The sequence below is a fragment of the Vitis vinifera genome, chromosome 12 (assembly GCF_030704535.1).
Source record: "Vitis vinifera cultivar Pinot Noir 40024 chromosome 12, ASM3070453v1".
NCBI lineage: Eukaryota > Viridiplantae > Streptophyta > Magnoliopsida > Vitales > Vitaceae > Vitis > Vitis vinifera.
The window spans coordinates 2,974,405-2,993,152 of record NC_081816.1 but is presented as its reverse complement, the minus strand read 5'-3'; the positions used below and the strand labels follow the sequence as shown (position 1 = coordinate 2,993,152).

General features: G+C 34.4%; 2 protein-coding genes across 5 annotated transcripts; one reads left to right on the top strand and one right to left on the bottom strand.

The window, feature by feature from the left end:
* Positions 1 to 2,754: 2,754 nt before the first annotated feature.
* LOC100233103 (phosphoenolpyruvate carboxylase, housekeeping isozyme) lies at positions 2,755 to 10,262 on the top strand. 3 transcript variants are annotated; one of them, XM_002280533.5, is made up of 11 exons: positions 2,755 to 3,052; positions 3,260 to 3,465; positions 4,236 to 4,627; positions 4,741 to 4,825; positions 5,950 to 6,172; positions 6,384 to 6,487; positions 6,608 to 6,695; positions 7,119 to 7,273; positions 7,996 to 8,994; positions 9,335 to 9,721; positions 9,805 to 10,262. In XM_002280533.5, exons 2-11 carry the CDS (start codon positions 3,298 to 3,300, stop codon positions 10,099 to 10,101), a joined length of 2,898 nt encoding a protein of 965 aa, XP_002280569.1. In that variant the 5' UTR covers positions 2,755 to 3,052; positions 3,260 to 3,297; the 3' UTR covers positions 10,102 to 10,262. The 3 variants fall into 3 exon arrangements, with proteins under 3 accessions (XP_002280569.1, XP_059597148.1, XP_010657037.1); XM_059741165.1 differs by having other exon boundaries at positions 2,826 to 3,093; XM_010658735.3 differs by having other exon boundaries at positions 2,826 to 3,168.
* A 237-nt stretch (positions 10,263 to 10,499) lies between these two features.
* LOC100243760 (ATP synthase protein I-related protein) lies at positions 10,500 to 17,010 on the bottom strand. 2 transcript variants are annotated; one of them, XR_009467111.1, is made up of 10 exons: positions 16,504 to 17,010; positions 15,974 to 16,023; positions 15,784 to 15,862; positions 15,601 to 15,696; positions 15,331 to 15,411; positions 15,110 to 15,201; positions 14,067 to 14,159; positions 12,365 to 12,433; positions 11,262 to 11,462; positions 10,500 to 10,748 (listed from the first exon to the last, which is right to left on the bottom strand). XR_009467111.1 is itself a non-coding variant. In XM_059741166.1 (9 exons), the coding sequence occupies exons 1-9, from the start codon at positions 16,816 to 16,818 to the stop codon at positions 11,321 to 11,323; spliced, it is 1,017 nt and encodes a 338-aa protein (XP_059597149.1). In that variant the 5' UTR covers positions 16,819 to 16,959; the 3' UTR covers positions 10,500 to 11,320. The 2 variants fall into 2 exon arrangements, 1 of the variants encoding a protein (XP_059597149.1); XM_059741166.1 differs by having other exon boundaries at positions 10,500 to 11,462; positions 16,504 to 16,959.
* Between the last annotated feature and the right edge of the window lie 1,738 nt (positions 17,011 to 18,748).

The following is an 18,748-nucleotide window of genomic DNA, read 5'->3' as shown; positions in this document are numbered from 1 at the left end:
GAAGATATTTTGAATTAAGACACATAAAAAATTTATCAGACAAGGTAAGCAAACCTAAAGTCATGCATATTATATTTATTTATTTATTTATTTTATAATTAATTTTCAAAGTTATTAGCATAATTAATTGGAGTCGGCTGTGCTTTTTAATTATTATTATTATTATTACTATTTTAGTAATAGGGTGGCAAGTGGTCGAATCCATGAAAGCAATGAGGTGTCACTTCATTCTTTTAAGCAAACCAATAAAAATAGTCTACCTCATGTCTTAAGCTACAGTCACCTCTTGAGTCTTGATTCTTCTCGTAAGGAGAAATTAACTTTATATATTAAATAAATTTAAAAGCAGCTAATATTCTAACACGAATATTATTAAATTCATTAACATGTCTCGAGTTCAACACATTTTTTATATTTAATTTAGAGTGTTTTAAGGTAATTTTAAGGAGTATTTCAATTTTTCAAGTATTAAAAATTATATATGACAATAGTATGAATTTTTGCGGGTATATACCTCTCTAATTTATGATAGGACGAGTTTGAAATTTAAATAAATAGGTTAGGAATGGATTTAAGAAGATTTTTTTTTTTTTTTAAGCAGAGTGAGGTTTTAATATTATAAAATCAAATTAATTTTTATTGTCTTATTTTTAACATATATAATAATAAATACTTTTAAAATAAGTTATAATTATAATATTTTAATTATTAATAAAATATATTCATTTTAATGTAATTAAAAAATTTACAAATAAGATAATTTTGAGTTGGGTAGGGATGTGACTATCCACCCATTGCTATCCCTATTAGAAATATTAAAAATATTTCATAGAAAATCAATGTAAAAAGTACTCTTATCTCAACTTGTATAACTCATTTAATAATCGGGTTTTTAAGTCAAATTATATAATCTAAATTTTAACCAAATAGATTTATTTAGTAATTGTATTAGTAAAATTGGTTATAACTTAAATCTTATTTCATCCATATGCAATATATTTAAAATTTTAATTTAAATAAATAAATCAATTGAGTTCTAAACACGTTAATAAAAAAAATAATTTTTACTTATTTAAAACAAACTCTAACTCTATCAGATCTGGGTTATAAATGTCGTGTCATACCATTTATCTAATAATTTAGTTGTCATTAAATTCATTCTTTTAACCTAATTATTTCGAATCGAATTATATTTAGGATGACTTATTTAATCTATTATTAGATTGGACAAAAAAACATAAAAAAAAAGGTTTGAATGGAAAGTAGGCTTGCTCATTTATTAGATAGATGTCCTCCCTTGGGCAGAAGGCATCTCTCCCACATGGACATGGGAAATGAAAATGATTCCCCTTTCTCAAAAAGGGTAAGAGTGAAAGGTGCCATGGGATTCTCCTCACTTCTGTTGAGAAGCTCCAAATGACTACATGGACAAGCCATTCAATTTCTTGTCACATCTTACTCTATAATTTACACTACAACCCTACAAACATTGGTCATTTTTCTTTCAAATTGTGTGCTCTTAAATATTAGCATCAAAATCTATAACATTTTACCTTTTATGGGTTATGAAAATTAAAATATTTTCAAATAATAAATATTAATAAAAAAGAATGGCTACTCTCACATGAATACCCCCTTTTGTTTTTGCCTTTTTTCCAACTACCAAAAACATTATTCTTACCAAATTGCCTCTTCAAAAAATCAGAAGCTGTTCATCTACCAAAGGAAGAAAATATTGCCTTTTCAAAGTGTTGTATGGGCAATGACTCCCACCACCACCACCTCTGTTTTCCTCTCAGGTTGCTTCTTCACCACTAATGGCAACTCCATGTTTTGTACCAAAAAAAAAAGGGATTTTAAGATCATGTTTTCATATATCAAGGGTTTAATTAAAATTACATTTAGGTAAGATTTAATTCTAATAATTTAAAATATTAAAAGAAGGACAAACCTGCAGGAATGGTACATTATAAATGATGTGGAAAAATAAAAATGTTGAAGGCAAAGCCAAAATGGGCCCTTTTCATGTGGACCATAAAATGATGCCATATCTACTACTAGACACCTCCTAAATAATTTCATGGTCCAAAATTTCTTTCTGTCCTTTTATTCCTTTTATTTATTATTATTATTATTATTATTGTCGTGATAATGCAAATAGCAAATAGTTTTCCCCCTCAGCTATTAAAAACTAAAATATAATTAAAATAATAGGCATCTGAATAATTACACAAATTGTTGAAGTCAAATCATGTCTCACGAATTTTACGATTCTTCATTAAAAGTATCATTCATTTCTTTTTTCTTTTCCTTTTGAGATTTTACTTTTCTTTACGAGATTTTGCTTTTTATGTAATTTCTAGTTAAATTGCATTGTAATATTCATTTATTTATAAATAAAACTTGAAAGTAATTAAAATATTTAAATTAAATTAAGTATAATTCTATTTAGGCTAAATGAGTTACCTGATATATTATCTGATAAGTAAATCATATTTAATATATTTGAATTTTTATATTACACAAATATGACTATTTAGACACGAGCACCAAAACTAGTAGACGATATGACTAATGTCATTGAACTCTAAGTATGAATATTTAATTTTAATTAAAATGATGGAAAAAGATGTCATTGAACTCTAAGTATGAATATTTAATTTTAATTAAAAAGATGGAAAAAGATATTTGAAATTATAAATATTCCTTCACCACAAAATATATATATAGGCATTTTTTTTTCTTTTTTGGAAAGAACAAAAAGATAATTAAGATAGAAAAGAAAGGAAGATCCAACCCTGCATGGCATATTCCTTTTCCACTCATCAGGGACTCATCAGGAGTCAGGAGTGTTAAATGTTGACTGAGAGCTTGAGGAGAAAAATAAACTTGAATAAAAACGGGGGTCTCGACTCTATGTAAGAAAAAAAGTTGTATGGAAGAGAGCAAATCACAGAAAAAAACACACTCTCTTTGAAGCTAAAGCTAGAGAAAAGCTTTCTCTGGATCACAGCATTGCTTCCCTCTCTCTTTCTCGTGTGAAGATCATAAGGTTCCCATTCTCTGCAAATCTATGCTATCTTTTCTACATGGGTATCACGAGATTCACTTCACCACCCGCTTATTTTTTGTCTCTTTCTAGAATCGTGTTTATTTACTTGGATTTGAGTGAGTAATTGGGTTTAAATTATTCGAGCTTTTATCTTTATGGTTGCGAATTGGTGAACTTCTCGTGCTTGATGATGGGTGTCTTTGGTAGATAAGTTGAAACAAGAGTGAACCAAGATCAGAGGAGAAATGGCGGCTCGGAACTTGGAGAAGATGGCCTCTATTGATGCTCAGTTGAGGCTGTTGGCGCCTGCCAAGGTGTCTGAGGATGACAAGTTGGTGGAGTATGATGCTCTCTTGTTGGATAGGTTTCTTGACATTCTTCAGGAAATACATGGGGAAGATCTCAAAGAAACGGTACTGAGTTCATATCTCTTTCTGTTTTCTTATAAGGGTTTGTTTTCAATTTGGGTGATTGATTGAGTCATGTATTAAAATTTAGTGGGTATCTTGAAAATTTATAGGAAACCTATTTCAATTTTCCTTTTTGTGAAATTTCTTTGGTTTTTAGCTGTTTTGTGAGCTCATATGTGTTAATTTGAATTGGTCCTTGACTAGTTCATGGCAATCCTGCATTACCATGTAGTTTTTAGCTGTAGTTTCTTCCAATTTTTGTTGTTTTCCTGTAGATTTTGAATCCCAGATTCTCATTTCCAACTTTGATTTAAGTTCTTTTCTTGGGTGAAATAAAATAACCTGATTGAAGAGTAATTGCCAAAACTGCTACGGATGCTATATCCAGTGTAAGCATCTGGATAATCTGGAGTGCAATTGTTAGGTGAGAAAGCAGGGAACTCTAGTTTTCAACTATTTGATATGGTTCAGAACAGGTTCCCAATTTTTGGAAGCAGAAATCATGTAAGATATGAAACCTGAAATTTCAATTTTATTTTTTATTTTTTATTTCTCAGTTCTCTAAATGGTCTTTGGATTGGATGTGTTTCATGGTTGAGTGAAGAAAAGCAATTGAATTTCACTATGTCAAGTTTCACACATAAGTTACTATTATTGTTTTGATTCATGAATTGAATCAATGAAGAGCTAGAGAAAGTGAGGCATTTTCTGCAAGAGGTTTCTGACAGCGAGAAGAGTGACTTATTTATTTGTTATTATCCAACATGCATTAGGTTCAAGAGTGTTATGAGCTTTCAGCTGAGTATGAAGGAAAGCATGACCCTCAGAAGTTGGAAGAGCTAGGCCGTGTGATAACAAGTTTGGATGCCGGGGATTCCATTGTAGTTGCTAAGTCATTTTCCAATATGCTTACCTTGGCCAACTTGGCTGAGGAAGTTCAGATTGCGTTCCGACGGAGAATCAAGTTAAAGAAAGGTGATTTTCATGATGAAAGCTCGGCAACAACTGAATCAGACATTGAAGAGACCATTAAGCGACTTGTGGTACAGTTGAAGAAGTCCCCAGAAGAAGTTTTTGATGCTTTGAAGAACCAGACTGTAGATTTGGTCCTTACAGCACATCCTACTCAATCTGTCCGGAGATCTTTGCTTCAAAAGCATGCAAGGTTTGTTCTCCAGTTACCGTAATATTTTTATTCTTGTAAACGTAAGAGAGGGAAAAGGGTTATTTGCTTCACATAGGCTCTTGTTGATGCTTTGTTTTTCCTTCCCTTTTCAGGATAAGGAATTGCTTGGCCCAGTTATATGCTAAGGACATCACTCCTGATGATAAGCAAGAGCTTGATGAGGCTTTACAAAGAGAGGTATGGATTTCTCTGTGTTGACATATTCCCCTGCCTATGTTTCAGTCTATTTTTTACATGTTTCTTTTGTTGGATGAGAACAACTCTAGAAATTACTGAGAGATGTATTATAGGATAGCAACACTATCAAAGATCACCATCATGAGAAAACTGTGGATTCTTGCCTGTAACTTTTTTGTATTACTTGTTTAAGAATGTTGTAATTTATACAATTCTTGTAGTGTTTTCTTCCAAATTTGTTGAATAAATTAGTGGTTTCATGTGTTCTAGCATGCAAACGTTATCAAGGCAGTACAAGGCTTTGCTTTCTTTCTAATTCATTTCCTACTATATTGAACAAGTTAAACTTAGTTCCATATAACTTTGTATATATCAGTCTGACTTGCACATTAATGCTTTGAGCTTTCTTATCAAGCATATGTCCAGAACTGATTCTTGTCTCCTTGGGGACTTGGGATAATTTATTATTGGTTCCAGAATTTAAAAATAAAAGAATGGCCATCTGTAATGTAAGTTTCTTTATTAATATAATAAACCTGCCTTGTAAGATCAGTAAAAATTGGTTTGCTTTTGCTGAGAAAACTGCTAGCTTGAACCTTGTGGAAGTCCTCTGCTTAAAGCATCATCTATATTACTTCTTTAATGCTGCCCACTGAAATTATGTAAAAGAGACTTGTGTTTTAGCATCTTTTGACATTTCAGGATCTGACATCAATATAGTAGCATCTTTTTTTCCTGATTTTATATGTATGCCAGCGACACTGATTTATTGCATTTGCGGGATAAAAATTTTCTTTTATCTCTTTCATTTTAGGACCTTGCAGGGTAACTTTAACATGGAAACTTACACTGCTACTTCTGTGATTTAGATGTTAGAGCATGTCTATTTGGATTTTATTTTATTTTTTCAGTGTTGCCCAATCCCAATGCCCAGAAAATGAGAAGGTCCTTCAAGATCTTGATACACTTTATTGTGACCGGTTTTCTTACCTAAAATCTTTAAATGGAATTTATGTTCTTAAACTGCTTTGAGATGGGTACTGGATCCTTGAATTAGAATAAGGAATTTTTTATTTTTATTTTTGCTTTCCTCAGACCTACCATTTCTCCTTCTCCCTGTGTAGATTCAAGCCGCCTTTCGTACGGATGAAATTCGGAGAACTGCTCCAACTCCACAAGATGAGATGAGGGCAGGAATGAGCTATTTCCACGAGACAATCTGGAAAGGCGTTCCAAAGTTCTTACGTCGTGTTGATACAGCTTTGAAGAACATAGGCATAGATGAACGTGTTCCTTATAATGCCCCCCTTATTCAGTTTTCTTCTTGGATGGGTGGGGATCGTGATGGTATAATCCTTTTCAGACAACCCATTGATGAGCATACTCCCTCCTGCATTTCTTTCATAGCTGAGAAAGATTCAATGTTGTCTATACATTGTTTCATTTTTTGCATTATGAAAACCAATGGAAATTTTAAGTAAATGGAATTTCTTATTTAAAACCACTTCTAAGATTATGATGTATTGGTGGCTTAATGTTGCTTTGATGTGGATGGCAGGAAACCCCAGGGTAACACCTGAAGTTACAAGGGATGTATGCTTATTGGCCAGAATGATGGCTGCTAACTTGTATTATTCTCAGATAGAGGACCTTATGTTTGAGGTGTGTAATGTTTTATCCACTCTCTGATGTGTTTTCATCTTTGTCTTCTGAGCATTTTCATGGTATCCTCTTCTGCTGCCCCAATTGTTTTTTTTATTTATTTTTGCATTTTCTTGGCAGTTGTCAATGTGGCGCTGCAATGAGGAACTGCGTGCTCGCGCAGATGAACTTCACAGGTCCTCAAGGAGAGATGCGAAACATTACATCGGTATGCATTCTCGTTTTCAAATTTTGATTCAAATTTTATTTTTGAAATTGTTTGAAATTTTAGTGAATACTCAAGTTGTGTTTTCATTCCTTCTTCCTTATTTTCTTTTTGTGAAAATATATTTTATTTTTCTTTATCTCCCCCCCTCCCCCCCGAATCTTAGATTTGATTTGAAAATTTGGTGTACTAGAAGTTTTGGGTCTAGAAGTGTCGAAGTTTTAAAACTTTCGTCAAAATTAAATACCTAAGCAAAAACCAAACTCATACTAAGTAGTCAAGTGATTTTTCTGTCTCTTTTCATATTTATGTGCAAGGTGAAGAAATTATTTTCTTCAGAAGTTTCTTGCTGAATACCATGGAGTTGATTGTTTGGGTGAATGTTTCTAATCAATCTCATTAATGCTTGTGTTCTGATCTATGCAGAATTCTGGAAACAGGTTCCTCCAAGTGAGCCCTATCGTGTTATTCTTGGTGATGTGAGGGACAAACTATATAGTACACGTGAACGTTCTCGCCAGTTATTATCAAGTGGAATCTCAGAAATTCCTGAAGAGGCAGCTTTCACCAATGTTGAGCAGGTCTGTCCATCAAAACATCATAAAATCTAATCGAGTTGTACGTAACCTATTTCTTTCAGTGTGAAAACAAACCTTTTTGCCCCCCTAAAAATGACGTGCTATTATCATGTATTTGTTATTTTCTGATGAATTTTTTGAGGTTACTACTGTTTATTGAATGCCAAGGTTGCATTCAACTCACATAAAATCTCAGATTAATCCAGTTCCCCTTGCTACACTAAGCTCATTTGAACACACATGCTGCTACTGTAAGACACACATTACAGCCCAATTTGAGTAAATCAAGGCTTCATTAACAAAAATTTCACCTTTTTTTTCTTCCATTCAAAAATTAGGATATAATGATAATTTGTTGTTCTAATCCATTGATTTTAAAGAAAAGCTTTCAATTGTTCCTTCTTGTTTAGCTCGTACCTGTTGGTAAGAGAGATTTTCATTAGAATGATATTCTTTTATTGCACTGCACATAATTGCTTCATATATATAAGCAGTTCTCCATCCACAATGTGGTACATTTTGCTTGACTTGTGCTCGGGGAGACGAATTTAATGGTTAGATTGGCTCCTAAGCTAATATCAGTCTGTAGCCTAGGCTCGTCTAGGCATTTTGAGAAATATCATTAGATGTTTTCATTATCAGATTTTGCAATTTGCATAGATAGTGTATATTTTAGTACTGATTTTTGTTTTTTTTTTTAAATTTTTAATTTTTATTTTCTGTAGTTCCTAGAGCCTCTTGAACTCTGCTATAGATCACTCTGTGCTTGTGGTGACCGGCCTATTGCTGATGGAAGCCTTCTTGATTTTTTGCGGCAAGTTTCTACCTTTGGACTTTCACTTGTAAGACTTGATATCCGGCAAGAATCAGACAGGCATACTGATGTTATGGATGCTATCACAAAGCACCTGGAAATCGGATCCTATCGAGAATGGTCTGAGGAACGCAGACAAGAATGGCTCTTAGCTGAACTCAGGGGCAAGCGCCCTCTTTTTGGACCTGATCTTCCCAAAACTGAAGAAATTGCTGATGTGTTGGACACATTCCATGTCATTTCAGAACTCCCCTCAGACAATTTTGGTGCCTATATAATCTCAATGGCAACCGCCCCATCTGATGTGCTCGCTGTTGAGCTCCTACAGCGTGAATGCCATGTGAAGAAGCCACTTAGGGTTGTCCCATTGTTTGAAAAGCTTGCTGATCTTGAGGCTGCTCCTGCTGCTGTAGCTCGTCTCTTCTCTATAGATTGGTACCGGAACCGAATTGATGGAAAGCAAGAAGTCATGATCGGGTACTCTGATTCTGGAAAAGATGCTGGCCGATTTTCTGCAGCATGGCAGTTATATAAGGCCCAAGAAGCGCTTGTAAAGGTAGCAAAGCAATATGGAGTGAAGCTTACAATGTTCCATGGTCGAGGAGGGACCGTTGGAAGAGGAGGAGGTCCCACCCATCTTGCTATATTGTCTCAGCCACCTGACACAATTCATGGATCACTTCGTGTGACAGTTCAAGGTGAAGTTATTGAACAGTCATTTGGGGAGGAGCACTTGTGCTTTAGAACACTCCAGCGTTTCACAGCTGCTACACTTGAGCATGGAATGCACCCTCCTGTCTCCCCTAAGCCAGAATGGCGTGCACTCATGGATGAGATGGCTGTCATTGCCACCAAGGAATATCGTTCCATTGTCTTCCAGGAACCCCGCTTTGTTGAATATTTCCGCCTGGTAAGTTTGATTATATTTCTACCAACTTCTTGGAGGTCTCAGAATGTTGTTGATCAATAGCATATATGAGTTGATCTTCTGCATTCTAGATCGATAGTTCACTAATGGCTCTAGTATCTTTAATTCTTGAATGATCTTGTTTTATTCCTCTTAATTTACAAGATGAGACAAATTTGTTTCTCCTCTTGAGCTACCACTGGTTCTCGACTCTCTAGCGGCATTTTTCAATCAATTATAAATTCATAATTTGCTTGCATTTACAAATAATTCCTGAGCCCTGCATTTCTCACTGTGAAGGCAATAATGGTGATGGTATTATCTCTATTCCTTTTAAATGCAGGCAACTCCAGAGTTGGAGTATGGCCGGATGAACATTGGAAGTCGTCCATCAAAACGAAAGCCAAGTGGGGGCATTGAGTCACTCCGCGCAATCCCCTGGATCTTCGCATGGACCCAGACGAGGTTTCATCTCCCAGTGTGGCTTGGGTTTGGGGGAGCCTTTAAGCATGTCATTGGGAGGGACCCAAGAAATCTCCCCATGCTTCAGCAGATGTACAATGAATGGCCTTTCTTCAGGGTCACAATCGACTTAGTCGAAATGGTTTTTGCCAAGGGAGACCCAGGTATAGCTGCTTTGTATGACAGGCTCCTAGTTTCAGAAGAGCTATGGTTATTTGGAAAGCGCCTGAGGACCAACTATGAAGAAACTAAGCGCCTCCTCCTCCAGGTACTGTATAGGGGAAAAACAGTAGTTCATTGGGGTTTCCATGGCTGGCCTTTTGAGTGATGATCTTAATCTGTTTTCTGTAGATTGCTGGGCATAGAGATCTTCTGGAAGGCGACCCATACTTGAAACAGAGACTCCGGCTTCGTGATGCATACATAACGACCCTTAATGTGTGCCAAGCATACACACTGAAGCGGATCCGAGACCCCAACTACCATGTAATGGAGAGGCCACACCTGTCGAAAGAGATAATGGAATCAAGCAAGCCTGCTGCTGAGCTTGTGAAGCTTAATCCCACCAGTGAATATGCTCCTGGCATGGAAGACACCCTTATTTTAACCATGAAGGGTATTGCTGCTGGCTTGCAGAACACTGGCTGAGCCATAGTTTCTATTTTACAAGTATTTCACCATGTCCCTTCAGTTATCTAAATACCGTACCAAAATCAAATCCTCTGTTTATCACGACTCTGAACAAGTATCTAATATATATGCCCTATGAAAAGTTGCTTTATACAAATCAGATTTTTGGTTTGTTCCAATTGGCTTTCTTAGAATAGCAGCTGGCTAACTGTTTAAGAAGAATACTACTCATCAGGGGGAGGAAGAACCAGTTCAAGATGAGAGGCTTAAGTTGAAACCCCATGCCTACTTTACCCAGAAAATTGCCTAATCTCCAAAGAGATGATAGAAATGTTTGTTAATCAAAGAGATTGGCCATTTTTCATAATTAAGACAATCACAAGTTAAAAAGAAACATCTCCAAATTCTTGACATGATTTCGATCAATGTTCAAAATTGTATTGATCACACATTATTTCATAAATGATACATGATGGGAATTACAACACCTTTTTCAGGCATTAACCAACAATTTCAATCCCTTAAGGTCCTTAACAACCTTCCAGTCATACAAGAATTGCCAGACTGACAACAATAATAACAGTTGGTTTCCATTTTTCTTCGACCCACATCCCTTGATATCCTTCACTAACTAGCAGCACAATCCCACCAAATTATGCAACAACCTGCAAATTTAAAAAAAAAAAAAAAAACAGAAGAAAAAGGTAGTAGTGCTTGAAGGGTACTACATGGATCGTAAGTTTTAACCATTAAGAACCTTTGAAAATTTCAAATTTGTATGGAACTCTCAAGTGTAAGACTACCCTGCTTGATTTGTATAGAACTCCCAAGTGTGAGATTATCCCTGCTCTTCCTCGAGCATGATGTTAATAAGTATAGTTTCTGAACATAAAATATCAATTGCATATAAAAGGTAGTTGCTTCTTACTTTTATTGTTAGAACTACAAGTTGATAGTCAGCCCAAAGAGGCCTTTTATATAGTTTTATCAATTCATTTGAAAATAAAATGAAAATTCCAGGAAATTACAAGACATTCAAAAAGCCAGATAAATAGTTTAAAGATTATACATACTCAAATTAGCAAACGATGGCTCTAAACTTTGTAATTTTGGCAGGTTTAGCTCAGGTCGCATCTTTTTAAGTCAAAAACCATGGAACAAACATGGAAGCCACATACCTCTACAAGCTGTCAGAAGCACTTTAGAAAAATCCAGCTTATACATGCAGCAAGAGGATTCATCTAACTTGGGTATCTTTTCCAACTATAGTCAGTGCTTCCTCTATAGCTTGGACAAAAGTGGCGACCTTATATGTAAAAAATCCCACAAGCATTGGTATCAATTCTAAGTGCATGAATCCGAATTCTGGAACAACAATCCTGCATCCAAATACAGAACTTTAGCCCACAAGTAAATTCATTATTAACAGTGAATCAACTTTAAAAATGGGGCAAGCATGTGAATCTGTCTTCTTAATTTTAAATTTTGGATGGGTAATTGGATTTTTATCAATTTGTTCAGAAGGTATTTTGATATCCAACGGAAACAAAATCATTCTATTCTGTTTACCAAATTATATAAAAGCATCCAAAGCAAAGAAATAATAATTATAAACTGATAATCACAAAAGATGGGAAAACAGAGATCATTTTGAAATATTGAAGATGGTCTGATGCATGATAAGGAATGGATTCATTTCATATGTTATGTGACAAACTTCTCTCACATCAAATGATTTGTAGAATGCAATTAAACAGATTCATTTCCATTAGAAGTCAAATTCTTTCTTTCTTTCTGTCATTCCTTTTGAGAGAAGTTTTTGTTTGTTTGTTTGTTTGTTTTATGGTTCTTTTTCCTCAGTCAAAATGTCCACTCTCAATATCAAATGCATTTAAATAACCAAAGTCCTGTTATATCCCTACCCAGACATGTGAACCAATTGACTTGCACACTCTGGCTTAGTTCTTTCCAACGGTTTATTAAACAAGCTACATGTGACTTGAATCCAACATGCATATTGCAACTATAGTGAGCAAAAGCAAAAGCATTAGAATGAAAATGGAGAAAAGTAAAACAAGAACCAAAATAGACAAATGAAAGAGGAAAAACTAAGTTCAAAACAATATAAAAGACTAGGAGATCAACATGGAAAAGAGAGGGTAAATGCTGAGGACATGTATAATAAAGAGATCATTTGCAAATATAGATTGAATTTTATAAAAAAGCCAGACACGAAAACAGAAGGAGCAAAATACCAACAATGCATAGTTAATGCACTTACTCATTCCACCGATTATATATCATGACCAATGCAACAGGAACCAACAGCCTTGGCTGTGCAATTGCCCCCCTGCAAGAAGTGAAGAGAAATATGTTATGTCAATCAACATGTTGAGGTTTTGAAAAACAGATATATGGGCATGGGTATTGATCTAAGGAAATTACTTGGAAAACATTGAAATTTAGGACAAAATTTTTTGTTAACATATATTGACACTTCTAGATACTAACGATATCAACATAAGGACACATATCCAAGAGACTGCAAGTGAACTTTCAGTAAGCTAAATAACTGGAAATTTATGCTCCTAACCAAAATAGTAAAAGGATAAAACCATAAAAGCATAAACCTGGTTTTGTCTAATTCACTAAGAGCGAATGAAAACTTTTCCATCAAAGAGCAACTATTGCCCAATAAAACACCCAGGCTGCAATTAAGTAATTCTGATAGTATATGCACAGGATTGTTGGTCCTAATTACCAATTTTACTGGTAAATAGAACATAATGAAATCCACTAGAGATTAATCAAGGAAGAAAGCTGTTGTACTATAACATTGTGTTTTTCCCTGAACTATTTAATACCAAAAATGTGCCTCAATTCTTCCTTTTCCTGTTTTGTATGTCGCATGACTCTGTACCTGAATTGATGCAGCACTGGATTTAGAAGAAGATTGAGCAGTTTTCAACTGTCAGGTGAAGGATCCCTTCCCAATCAATGGTTAACAAGGACATTTATCAATACCAGTCCAAGTTTTTCTTTCTAACATGTGTGAAAGAGTAAATGAATGTCATTTACCATCTCAACAACATCCCTATAATAAAATTTTCACCTTCTCCAATATCTATTGCTGGATATATCTTGTTTATATTATAGTCATAATTTTTTTACTTCGTCTATTTGTTTATAGAACTGTTTTCACTTTTTTCTGACAAGCAGGTGTGCCCCCACACACATAGTAAATAAACATATTCTACCATGCAAATACCCTCAGTCATGTTGTTCTCTATAGTTTTGGAAATAAGTATCTGTGAATCTGCATATGCTATCTGTGTCAAAGGAACAATTGAGTTCGTACCTATGGTCACGATACCAAGGTGTTAAACAAGGTGAACAAGTAGGAGGAGAACAAAAGCATCAAGAGGGGCAAGATTGTTGCTTTTTGTTGGGTCAATGCTAGCAGTGATCTCTTTTCACTTTTCAGATGGGGCTGTTTAAGTTGGGTTGAGTAATTACAATAGTTTTTCTTTAAAAAGACAAACAAAGCAAGACAAAAGATACAAAAAACAAAAAAAGAAAGGAAAAAAGGAAAGAAAAAAAAAACATTAAGCTAAATGAGGAGAACATAAACTCAAAAAATTATGGTTTAGCCATTATTCAGTCTCGTTAGGTTGTGACTTATCTGGGCTATGATTTATACAAACAGTCCAACAGGTAGTTCTTTAGACTGAAATTAACACCAGGCTGCTTCAGCTAGGTGGTACACCAAAACCATATGCAAATAATTCATGCCAACTAATTTTTTTGGTTTATAGCAGCTGGAAAGACAAAAGCTGCGTTACAACATGTGTTCTAGAAAAATAAAAGAAAATCAAAATGGAATTGGTGATAAAAGTAATGATGATGTATGACACCAGGGATAACTAATGTAATATAAAACATTAAAGACCATAAACATCTGAGAGCAAAGGAAGAATATATACTTCATAAGGCCCTTGGCTCCATCTGCCATGGAATCCACACTGCTTCCAAGCATACGTATGTACACCAAAGAACCAATGAATCCAGCACCAAAGCTGAATACAGTAAAAGATGGATGAGCATCAAAGTCACGGAGAGGCAATAAACTTAGAAAAGAAAAAATAAATAATTTTTTTGCAAAACTTCCATGCATCATAATCAAATGCCCTGTAAGAAATTTTCAATTTCAAAAGAGCTCTACTTTGCTTAAACTTGCTTTAAAGGTATCTGTTTCAAATAGATATCGACAATTTGTAGGCCTATATCTTAGACATCCAAAAAAAGGTAGTCTTGACTTATTCTAATGGCAAAAACAAGACAAAAGTGTAATGCACTTCTGTTGTACATCATGAGGCACAAACAAACAGAGGAACAAGAACATAGAACTAGTTTACAACTAACAAGGAAATGTGTTCGAGCATGCAGATGGATGTACAGTAAGTGCAAATTATTGATTTATTGCCATTGTTGTTGTAGATCACAAGCCAAAATGAAGCATTGAACATAATTACCAGTAGGGGTAGTTACGAAAATTCATGTGTGAATATGGGGAGAAATGAGAACTTATACGTACAGCCACACAATGAATAAAGTGGTAAATATAACCAAACTTTCAAATTTTGAATTCATAACCAGAGGTTCTCATTTCTCAATTAAATACAGAAGTTTTAGTCTTTTAGATTGATGTGTAGCAATAAAGTTAGGGAATAAGAATTTTTGAGGTTTGCTTATATTAGTGCGCATAAAACATTCTGAAATTATGCAGAATTATCAGATAAAGAATTATTGAGAGAGAAAATAGGCGAAGAAAGCGATCAAGGAAACATGTGCTGAAAGGTTATGCTGAGTCTTAAATAACTTGCACTGCAGTCCTCTTGATCCCCATAGAGAAATAAATTATCAATGGACTTAATGAAATACAATGAGAGAGGTAGTCAGGAGATTCTACTACTGAGAAGAAAACACAAATTTAATTAGAAATCAAAACGTGCCATAACATTCTTACCTAGCAGCGATTTCAGGAGAATAAGAAACATAAGCTGAGACCAAACCAACTCCACCTAGACCTAATGTGAAGATTTGCAACTTCTTTTTCAACTGCCAAGGCAATTCCAAAGGAAACAAGAAAATCAAGATCTAATCAGTCAGTTTCAGAAACATAAGAAGGGTATCGATATTAACAAATAGTGAGATAATGTCATGGATCTAGATGCTGAAACAGAATACCTTAAAATACTGCTCCCTTGACTCAGCAGCCAACACTTTTGGGTCCCCCCTAGGCTTCCTGATTTCCCGAAACATCACATCCTATAGTTTAGAGCTACATCAGAACTCAAAACAGAGAAGCATCTTCCCAAAAGATAGTAATTAGAATAAACAAAATGTTGAAGAATCTCTGGTCAAACCAGAGAATGAGAAAATAAGCCACACTACACTATGTTCTCAACCAAAGAAATTGTTCTGAAAAGGAATTAGAATAAAATGCAACTGACTTACACTGCCTCCAGTAGCAGCTTTAGTCGCTCTATCCCACTTCTCTTGTTCACGCCGTGTTGGTACCAATTTCCATCTGCGTGATGTGTTACCATCCCTCTGAAAATCATATTATTAAAAGAAATGTGCTTGGAAACTGACCCAAGAAAAAGAACCCAGACAGAGAACTTGAAACCATTCTCTTACTCGAGGTGGTGCCTCAACTTGCTGTTCTAAAACAGTTCTTGAAGGTGCTGAAAGCTCTTTGCTCAAATCAACTTCCAAACTACACATCACAATTTAGATAACTTTTTAGGGACTAAAGGAGAATATAAACAAACTAAGAATAAAATAAAATAAAATTCTAAATAAATATGTACGCACATTGAGAACAAACCTGTCAAGGCTCATGACTCTACTAATGCTTAGGAAGCCTGAAGACTCTTCCTGGTTACACCAAAACCATTTGATTTCACAATCAGATGACAAATATTTATTTACAATAGACAACCATATGATTTCATAATGAAATTAGACAAGTAAAATATAAACATTAATAAAAGTCAAAATTTTTTATTTTATATCAAAATGGAACAATAAGGCCAGAGAATTTAATAAAAACAGAAAGCCATTTTCTTTACATTACTTAGAAAAACCCACAAAGCGTTTGATTTCATAATCACATCAACCATTATATAGCATAATTTCAGTACAAACAGAAACCCAATAGATTTAAATCAGCATAAAAAGAAAATCATCTTGACTTCACCATCAAATTTAAACCATTAGACAACAGAATTCATGGGAAAAAAAAAGAAGGCAAAAGATAAAGACAAAATAATGGGTAGATAAATAAATAAATTCATCCCAAAAAACGAAAAAAAAAGTTATGCACATACAAAAGAACCTTATCAGGAATTAAACAACCTTATCCGGAGGTGGTTGAAGCGAAGACGAATCAGGGTCCTGAATCAATTTTTTCATCCGACCCATGAAGTCCTTGTTCCATATAAAATCATCAGAGGTCAAAGGGTCTTCTTCGCCACCCCAATACTTCCGAAGCTTGGAAGTGGTCGGCGGTCCACCGTAATCGCCTGGAGCAACGCCTGTGGACCATTTTTGAGGCTTTTTTTTGGGGAGGATGACTTTGGTCTCTCTAGGGTTTGGTGAAGTTGGGGTTGAAGAGTCCTGAGAGATGGGTGTGGTGGCGCAGTTCACTGAGAAGTAGCTGAGGACCACCATTGTTGACGGTGGTCGAGGAACTTCTTGGGGTTTGAGGGACGTTGCCTATCGTGATTTAAGCAAAACTAAAGAAAATAGAAATGGCCAAAAATATCTTGGTGTTATGACTTGTGATGGTGATGAGTTTGCGTTCTACAACTTTCCACATCTTCACTTTTCAAATCTCCATTTTTATTTATTTTCTTGCTGAAAAATCTGTTTCCATTTGAAGAAAAATTTCCGTTCATTTCTATTTTCTTTGTTGAGTAAAAATATATTTTTTATAAATCTTATAATTTTTTTAATTGTAAGGTCCACAATACCTATGAGTTAATTAAATAAATCTTCTAGAATGATATATTTCTACATTCAATCAAACAAGTCTCCTACATTGGTAGCCTTTTTATTGTGCAAAGATTTATGCATGTCAAGGCTAACCAAGAGTTCCTATTGAATGTGATGAGAGTTGTCATATCATCATAAGTTTCGACTACACCGAAGTTGGACGGTCTCAAATAATTATGAATGCCTTCTTAATATGTCTGTTTGATGATAAATATCGAGTTTATATATATTCTTTATATAAAAAATTATACAAAACATGTTGTTGTTAATCCAAAGAATGGTTAGATTGCTTCTTTGGCATGTTGTGAAACCACTCTTACAATGTTGCACAAAAGTGCATCATTCTCTGGTAACAAAGTCATTAGTTGTCAAAGTGTTTCATGTGATCGATTGGATCTTCTAGTCCATCATTCATTTAAAATTAGAGAAGACAAATTCACATGGAACTTTTGCTTCTAATGCGTCTTTGGTGAATGAGATTGATGGCAAGCCTTTTCATTATATTTATATGCTAATTGTTTGCAAAGTCTTCCCTTTCATCTTATCTATGTGGGCCTTTTATTAGGATTGTATACCTAAAATGCTACTCAAAAGTCATTGTATGAGCAATGTATTAGTGCATCTAGAGTTTGGATTATAAATACCATGATGCATGGTGCAATGTAGAATATCCATACGGTCCATAGTTGTCATTCCTTCCAAACTATAATCTAGTTCACAATCACAAATGAAAATAGATACGTTTGATCAATTGAGATGCATGATTCCTACACTTGTATGACATGACTTAGTTGTAGGATTGGTTTAGCTTACAACTCATTTATTGACACTTTGTGTGTTGGATAAGGATCACCAACTAGATAACTTCATTAAATGACTATTTTATATTGTAGATTTGGCTAGTCTGTTACATGGTAAATGCTTTCAATCTTGCAAGGATTGGTGAGTCAAAAGCTTTTATATTATATATTTTGATTTACTTATATATGAATCCTAAGATCTACAGTTAAAATATATCGAGTATATAGTGTATTGAGTTTGTGAGGCAATTGATTCAAGTAACGAATTCATGTAGAAAATATACTTTTAGTTTGTGATTTTTATTATGGGAAATTTGAGTTGAACAATGTCATTAAGGAAAAAAAATATTGCAAAATGATGCTCTATTATGCTCACAATTTTATTCCATTATTGCATTGAGCCCAATGTACCATATATTCTAGGGGTCTTATATGTTAGAGTTGATTTCAAGTTACTTCAAAATCAATTTAAATTAGAGATACATATACATTAAATGTATTAGAGTCAAGGCTAATTCAGTCACAGGTATACACTTAAGAGGGTAGTGGGGAAATTTAGTGTTGGTTCAATTGTAATTTTTGAGAAAATTTATGCAATTGATGATATTTAATACACACAAATAAATAATAAGACAATGAAATTAAGTAAATAGATAAAGAGAGAAAGAAATGCAAACAAGGCTTTTGACAATTGCCCATGTTACTCCTTGCTTCTTACCACACTTGACACTGTTCTAATAAACCTAATATTTTTCAAACCAAAGCCTTCCAATTCTTCTCACACTTAGATTCAAGGTTCCAACGAA

What these genes read in the sequence shown, in the direction of transcription:
- LOC100233103 (XM_002280533.5), top strand. Translation starts at nt 3,298, where the DNA reads ATGGCGGCTCGGAACTTGGAGAAGATGGCCTCTATTGATGCTCAGTTG. An exon ending in GATGGGTGGGGATCGTGATG is followed by an intron (nt 6,173 to 6,383) that starts GTATAATCCTTT and finishes TGTGGATGGCAG; the next exon opens with GAAACCCCAGGGTAACACCT. An exon ending in CTAAGCGCCTCCTCCTCCAG is followed by an intron (nt 9,722 to 9,804) that starts GTACTGTATAGG and finishes TGTTTTCTGTAG; the next exon opens with ATTGCTGGGCATAGAGATCT.
- LOC100243760 (XM_059741166.1), bottom strand. Translation starts at nt 16,818, where the DNA reads ATGGTGGTCCTCAGCTACTTCTCAGTGAACTGCGCCACCACACCCATC. An exon ending in TTCAACCACCTCCGGATAAG is followed by an intron (nt 16,024 to 16,503) that starts GTTGTTTAATTC and finishes TGGTGTAACCAG; the next exon opens with GAAGAGTCTTCAGGCTTCCT. An exon ending in AGAGTCATGAGCCTTGACAG is followed by an intron (nt 15,863 to 15,973) that starts GTTTGTTCTCAA and finishes TGTGATGTGTAG; the next exon opens with TTTGGAAGTTGATTTGAGCA.